The 7,793-nt window shown below is 61.0% G+C and overlaps 1 protein-coding gene across 1 annotated transcript; it reads left to right on the forward strand.

The window, feature by feature from the left end:
- Positions 1-305: 305 nt before the first annotated feature.
- Positions 306-7,664, forward strand: RSPO4 (R-spondin 4). Its single transcript, XM_017833256.1, has 5 exons — positions 306-384; positions 3,550-3,738; positions 4,076-4,219; positions 4,309-4,494; positions 7,580-7,664. The coding sequence occupies exons 1-5, from the start codon at positions 306-308 to the stop codon at positions 7,651-7,653; spliced, it is 672 nt and encodes a 223-aa protein (XP_017688745.1). The 3' UTR covers positions 7,654-7,664.
- Positions 7,665-7,793: the final 129 nt, after the last annotated feature.

Raw genomic sequence — 7,793 nt, forward strand, 5'->3', positions numbered from 1 at the left:
ATTTTGAAGGGGAGGGTGAGGAGGGGGGGCTGACACTGGCTATAAAGGCAGAGCTCTCCGGAGCAGACTGCACTTTCCCCGCCACCATGAGAGCTCCCCGGGCCTGACAGCCCCAGCCTGCCCCAGTGTCACCGGCTCATGCTGCCCTGAATCGTGGCTGCGCGCCCGGAGCCCGGGGTGGGATGGTGTGAGCCCGGAGAAGCTCCTCGCCCTCCCACCGCCCCTCACCGGCTCTGGCAGGAGCCGAGCCCGCCAGCCGCTTGGATGATTTGATTCCTTCCCTGCCCGAAATCACTCCTGCCCAGATGCAGTGGATAATATTCATGTTGCTGTTATTCATCAGCTCCATGGAAATGCTCACGCAGAACCGATGGAAGAAGCAAGGTATGGTGTGTGTGGTGGGCTTGTCCCGCTCTGGTACTGCAGGGTGGCTTGGGGACACCGGGCTGCCTGTCCTGCCTGCCCGGAGCGAGCAGGAGCTGTGAACTAGGGATGGAGGGTGCCAGGAACCAACATCCCCCAACCCATCCCTCGGGCCTCGTTGGGGACCATCTGCGTTCCCCTCTGGGTGTGTGGCACAGGGCTGGCCTGCAGTGCAGGGAAATGCAGAGCCATCAGGGCTGGCAGGGGACAGGGGATGCTGCCTGGCACTGGGACCAGCTCTGCAAACCCCAGCAGAGCCCGACACAGTGGGGATAGCACAAAGTGGGCTGATTTTCCAGTATTTCCCTTCTCTGCATTACACACCAAGTGTGTGGGGAGTAAAACCTCCTGGAAGGATGCTCAGAGCCACGTCAGGCACTGACTGTCCCCTGCCTATCCTTCCCCTGGGCAGAGGCACCAGCCAAGCTGCTGCTCAGTGCCTGGGCAAAGGGAGGGTGTGCTGGGGCTGTGCCGAGGCACGTGCACCCTCCGTTGGGCACTGGCTCATGTCCCTTCACCGGGCAGTGCCAGGCAGTGCCAGCTGGCTGTGGAGAGCAGGGCCAGGGCTGGTGCTCAGCTCTGTGCCATGAATGTCTCAGTTTTGGGGCCAGTGTGTGCCAGGGTAGGGACAGGACCTGGCAGGACCAGGGCTTGGGGCTGGAGCCCGGGCAGCTTTCCTTGAACTTGTTCCATATTAAAGGCATGTGGTAGCAGTAGGTGTGTGTTAAGATGTGGGCGGCCAGGCTGGCGGCCGAAACACCCCTGGATGGGAAACAGCCTGGCACCAAGAGGGGCTCTGAGTGCCATGGGGTCACTGCTTCAGCTGCTGGTGCTTCATACTAAGTGGCCCAATTCTCTGAGATGCTCAAGGGCCTCAGGTCCTGGCAGCACTGGGTGGTCTGGCCATGGCTTCACACCCTAAATGCGTTAAATCCCCCGGGATAAACAGCAGAGAAGGGCCGGCACAGTCTCTTGGGGCTGGGAGCCATGAGGGATGCTGCAGCACCCCAGAGCCACCCCACTGCTACTGGGAGCTCGCCGGGAGCCATGAGGGGTGCTGCAGCACCCCAGAGCCACCCCACTGCTACTGGGAGCTCTGGCCTGGGTAGCCCAGTGTCCCAGAGACTCCATCCAGTGCCTACAGACACCAGGGTGGCAGGGCTGGGCTCAGGGTGGGCAGATAAGGAGATGTCGCACAGATGTCCAGCAGAGCTCAGATACCCACTGTGCCCCCTGCCCAGTGCCCATCCCAGCTCAGCCCTGCAATCTTCCATCGCCGCTAGGCAGGAGGAGAAGAAACCCCCCACTTGCCTCTAATCCCCAGTCCCGTGGTTTTGGCATGAGCCACGTTCTGTTGAGTGGCACAGCTCCGCGGTGGCTCACGATGTTGCTCCTGATGGCAAAGGCGTGTGCCATGCTGGCAGCCCTGCAGGGTGGAGGAGCTTCTCCCAGCTCCACACCATGGAGCTATTTCCAAAGCCGGTGAGAGGAAGGAGGCCCTGGAGCCCTCCCAGGGCTCCCTATCTTCCCTACGCAGACTGGGGTGGAAGGAGAGTAGCAAAAGAAAAACATCAAAAAGAATTAGGGAAGGGAAAGAGGCTCGTAAATCCCAGGGTCTCCAGGGAAGCCGCTCCAGCTGCAGCCAGGAACACAAATGTTGTCAGCGTTTGGTAAATATGTAACGGAGACCATAACAACTTAATGGATCCAAGGTGCTTCGTTAGGGCTCCCAACAGAGGCAGCTCTAATGAAGGCTCCTGGCAGTGCTGCCGCCACAGCCCCTGTGCCCCAGCAAGGGGACAGGGATGAGCCAGCTTGGCAACAACTATATGGCACCGTGACACCAGGGACTGGCTTGTGCCAGGGTCCAGCACACGGGACTGCAGGTCGATGTATGCCAGCATCCTCTGCCAGCATCTCCCCAGCTTCTCCAACTGCTGCTTCCACCATCCCCTCTGTCCCAGCCCCGTGGCGATGGGGCCCTTCTGCTGCAGCTCCTGGGGTCAGAGGGGACCTGTGCCAGGCATCACTCCCAGGGCTGAGCCTGTGTCTGTGCCAGGCAGCACCCAGCAGGTGGATGTGGCTTGGGGCAACCTGGTCTAGTGGAAGGTGTCCCTGCCCATGGTAGAGGGTCGGAACGAGATGAGCTTTAAAGTCCCTTCCAACCCAAAGCATTCTGTGATTCTATAGAGCCCAGGGTTCTAGCATGCAGCACCAGGGCTGCTGGCACTGTCACCACTGCTCAGTGTGGACCTTGGCTTAGGGGAGCCTGTGGTGTCGGAGGCAAGCATACACTTCCCAACATCCTGGGCACAGTGAAGGCATTGGACATCTGTGAGCATGAGCTTGGTGGCCCCTTATGGTGATGCCCAGACGGCCCCCAGAGCTCCCAAAGTGCCCCTAAGCTCAGAGTTTAGCTCCCCAGTTCCCAAAGTGCCCCGGTGCCAGGAGCATCCCTCTGGGCTGCTTTTCTGTAGGTGCAGGGAAACGGCTTGGGGAGCCAGGAGGGTTAGTGGTGTCTCCATGGACTAGTGGGTGTTGGCACCCTGTCCCTTGTCCCAGGGAGGAGAGACCACCTCAGGGTCAGCCGCCCTCCCCCTCCTGCAGGTCAGGATCACGGGGAAGGCAGCCAGGGAGGCGGCAGAGGCTCTTGAGCAACCAGACAGATCCTTATCTCGTCTCCTCTTGAGTGCTTCCAAAATGCCCTTTGTCCCTGACACTTAACAGGCATCAACTGATTAATCCAGGTCAGAGCATATTTCTACCCACTGACCTGGTTGTTTCACTTCCCACCGGATGGGCACAGCTGGCTGGGGATGGGCCTCAGGCTGGCACCCATGGGCAGTGCTGGGCACGGGGCAAACCCTCAGTCTGGACCTTGGGGTGATGGAGGCCGTCAGTGATGCCCAATGGAGCGATGGCATCTGTGTGTCCCCACGCTGCCAGTGCAGGCAGAAGTGGGGATTTAGGTAGCAGAGGGAGGCAAGGAGGTGTTTGCAGGGGGACAGGACAGTGCTGTCACCCTGCGTGTCGCAGAGGGGCTTCCACGGGGCTGGGACCCTCCCTGGCACCTTGACACTTGTGCTGCAGCCAGGCCACAGCCCTCTCCTCCATTTGTCCCTCCAGCGAGTGCCGGCCTGCTGGAAAACTGCACAGGCTGCATCCTGTGCTCTGAGGACAACGGCTGCATCACCTGCCACCACCGGCTCTTCCTGCTCATCTGGAGGGACGGCATCCGCCAGTACGGGATGTGTGTCCACACTTGCCCGCCCGGCTACTTCGGTGTGCGGGGTCTGGAGGTCAACAGATGCACAAGTACGTCCCGCGCCAGCCGGCGCCCCCCTGCTCCTACTGGTGCCCCCCTGCTCCTACCGGTGCCCCCCTGCTCCTACCGGTGCCCCCCTGCTCCCCTCGCCGCCCTGCAGGTCCCGGTGCTGTGGGAAAGGCGATGGCTTCATTTCTTGCAGCATCCCTGGCGGCATGGAGGCACAGATCCAGGGGGCAGCCAGGGGGCTGGGGGGCTTCCTCCCCTTTCCCCTTGCCCAGAGCTGCAGCCTGCACCCCGCACCCCGCAGGTTTTGGGTCCCCGGTGGGGTGCTGGGGCTACCACATGTGCTGGGCTCTCCCACTGACGGGCCGTCCCTCCTGGCAGAGTGCAGGTCGCCCAGCTGCGAGAGCTGCTTCAGCAGAGACTTCTGCATGAAGTGCAAGGACAAGTTTTACTTGTACAAGGGCCAGTGTTTTCGGCAGTGCCCCCCCAGCACTGCGGCACAGCCTGGCACCCGAGAGTGCCAAGGTAAGCAGCACCCTCACCCCCTACCCACCATCCCTGGGTGCCTGGTGCTGCGGGGTCACCGTCCTCGTTCTGCCCCCAAATCCCCGCAGAGACGTGCGAGCCGGGGCCGTGGAGCGAGTGGAGCGCCTGCACCCACGAGAGCCGGACCTGCGGCTGCAAGTGGGGGGTGGAGACGCGGGTGCGGGAGGTGCCGGAGGCTGCCCGGGAGGAGGGGGCTGCCTGCCCCCCGCTGCAGGAGAGCAGGAGGTGCCGCATGAAGAAGCACTGCCCGGGAGGTGAGCACCGTGTCGGGACTGGGGGCAGCTTCGTGAACCTTCAAAGGGATCCCCGAGAGGAGCTGCGGGAGCGGGACGGTGGCAGCAGGGGTCTGGCAGTGGCTGGAGAGCCATGCTGTCATCTCCCAGGCATTTTGAGGCTGGTTCTGGGGAAAGCCGCCCGTCTCAGGCACATGTGCTGAGCAGCCCTAGAGCTGGCTGCTCCCACCTGGCAGCCCCTGAGACTGCCTGGGACCGGCCGGTGTCCCCTTCCACACTGGGATGGGCTGGGCTGGGCACTGGCAGGAACCGCCACGGTGGAATGAGGCTGCCGAGCTCCGGCTCCCATCCTGCCACAATGTGAAGGGAACAGCATGGACTGGGCTTTCTGCACTGCAGCTGAGAGTTAGGAGGGTTGAGGGCCACAGGGGAGGTTCCTGTAAAAACCTCCAAGCGCCACAAGTACACGGAGCACTCGTGGAGCAGAAGGGTGTGACCCAGGGGATTTCTGATAGCTCAAGTTTTGGGAGACACCCCAGGGCAGAGTCCCTTTTTGTGGCTTATCCATCCAGATGTTCCCTTGTGCTCCTGTGCCTCCCCCCACCTCGTCTCCAGGCTGGGGACTCCCCAGCTCAGGGATCCCCCCACCTCTTGCAGCACCCAGACCTGCTGCAGGGCCTGGCCAGGCTGTGCGTGCACGGGTGCAGGGCTGGCGATGGGAACCGGGACATGGCTGATGTCATTTTTGGATGCAGACGGCTGGACTGGAGCTATCCTAATAAATCTCCACTTAATAACTGGCAGAAAGGGGGATGCATGAGATACCGATCTGTAGGGCCTGGCAGCAGATCTGAGCCACTGAGGGTTGCGGTTCGGAGCTGCGGGATCGCTCTGTGCCGTGGGAAGCCCCAGCCGGCACCGCCAGCGTGGCGGGGACAAGGGAGGACAGGACTGCGAGGGTGGAGAGAAAAAAGGATGGAGAAGGGGGGCAATAGCAGGGGATGTGCGTGCTGGGCTGGGGCCGTGGAGCCAGGAGAGCAGCTTCATCCCAGTGCCATCAATCATAAGTAATATTTTCCTGCTGACAGCACAGAGGAGCTGATTCCCTTCCCCACCCAGGCCCCGACTCACGTCTTTGGGGTGCCAGGTGGTATCGATTTTGAGGATGTTCCCCTCCCTGCTGGGCTGTGCCAGCTCTGGACCCGCAGAGCTGGTGACAGTTTGATGCGAGAAGTTTGGCATGGGAGGACAGGCAGCTCCGGAGCACCATGTCCTGTGGCACCGTGCCTGTGCCTGTGCCCAGCCCTGCCTGGCACACAGCGGGTCCCACTGGTGGGGACTGTGGCACCAGCGCTTTGGGAGCACCCCATCATGTGAGGTGACTTGGAAGGCAGTGGCACCCCAGAAAAGTGCTTGGCCTCCTGCCTCTGCTCAGGCCTCTGCTCCTGCAAGCTGGGAGCCCTGAGGCTATGGTGATGGTCTCAGGGAATGGCAGGACTCTATTCTCGAGGCCACTATCTTGGATCAGCTTCAGAGACAGGTCTGGCCCCTGTCAGAGGGGAATCCATGTCAGAGGGGAATCCGTGTCAGAGGGAATCCCATCAGTGCCCCCCAAGCAGCCCCACAGGAGAGGGCAGCCCCTCCGTGTGTCCAGCTCCAGGGCAGGCTGTTGGGTGTCCCCGCCGCGACAGAGTGTGTTCCTGCCCTCGCTCCCAGGCTCCTGCCCGCCCGGCCAAGTGCTGCATTATGGGATCCAGATGCTGGAGGAGGACGGGGGAGTTCACTTGATGCAGCCGAGACACCCCCAGCCCGGGCGAACCAGGGCAGGCGGCCGGACCTGACCGTGTGACGAGAGATTTGTGACACCACTTCTGAGCCATCCGGGTGGCTGGAAGGGAGAAGCCGCCGCGCTTGGCCGAGACACAAACCCCTCACACCACTGTAAATCTGCCTTGGGTGTCTGTCCCGCTCTCTCCAGACGCTTGGCGTGCGTGCTGTGCCCTCTCCTTTGTGGGTGGCAACTCTCTGGGAGATCAGAGCTGAAAAACAGCTGGGCAGGACAAGAGCTGAAGCCCTGGAAAGGGCTCTGGGACAACAGTACTGTCACACACAGCACTGGGGATGATCGTGGTCCCTGTGCCCCTCGTGCGAGGGCTGCATGGAGAGAGAACCACTGACCCCTCCCTATGTCACTCAGATTGGAGTGGACGCAGAGGGGGAAGGAGAGACAAAGCTCCCCAGCTTTTGGGGCAACCATTCTGCTCCTCAGCATGAACCCCCCCTTCCCTTTGGAGCCCAGAGTTTATCGTGAATCCCTGTTTCTTTGGCGTCTCAGCACCAACACCTTGGCCAGCTGGAGGGTGTGTGGGGCAGCCCCTTGGGGTGAGCAGAGATTTGGGTCCCAACAGCCTGACCCTGGAAGGCTGACAGTGAGTTGGCCTTAATGGGATGCATCCAGGTTCCACTGGCATGTCAGTTTTTCCACCGGGATAGGGGGCACGCACACACGGAGAGCATTCCCAGGGAGAGCTTTAGCACCTATGCATGGGTGAACCCCAAGGCCACCCCACTTCCCATCATGCCCAAATCGTCACACAGGGTCCATGCCTGGGTCCCATGGGGCAGCACCTTCCCACCTTCCTCTCCAGAGAGAAGGGAGACACGTTCCCACACCACAGCAGAGCTGGGCATGTCTGTGCCATGGCTTTGGGGTGTTGGTGCAGCCACTGTCCCTCTCCAACATCCCCAGTCCTTGCTCAGAGAGAAGTTGGGGTGTCTCTGGGCAGCACCCGCTTTGGTTGAGCTGCCCCAGCCCACTTCTGGGGGTTTTGGGGTATCAGGATTTAGAGTCCAGCCATGGGAGCTGTGGGGACAACACACCAGTGTCATTCTGCCCATGCCACCAGTGCATCCAGACCCCCCCACAGACCCTTGCTGCTATTTCATGACCTGAGAGGGCTCTGGGGTCTCAAAAATCAGAAACTGGGTCCAGCACGAACCTCTGAGGGAGGATATGGGATCAGCATTCCATGTATGGGGCTCAGGCTGTATCACATTGTCCAGCCAATGAATGAGCCCTCCTTTTCTCCTCCTTTTTCTGTTCCAGACAAAACCGAACCCAGAAATAAAAGCAAAAAGCGACAGAAGAAGCCGAAGACAGAACGGCACGTGGGTACCTAGCAGGCACCAGCACAGGAGCTGGAGCACCATGGTGGGAGCTCCCAACCAGCTCCTGCCACGGTGCCCTGGACACATCACCCCCATTTTTCCATCCACAAAAAAAAAAAAAAAAAAAAAAATTGCACAATTTTCTCTGCCCC

Source organism: Lepidothrix coronata, unplaced genomic scaffold (assembly GCF_001604755.1).
Source record: "Lepidothrix coronata isolate B3197 unplaced genomic scaffold, Lepidothrix_coronata-1.0 Scaffold212, whole genome shotgun sequence".
Classification (NCBI taxonomy): domain Eukaryota; kingdom Metazoa; phylum Chordata; class Aves; order Passeriformes; family Pipridae; genus Lepidothrix; species Lepidothrix coronata.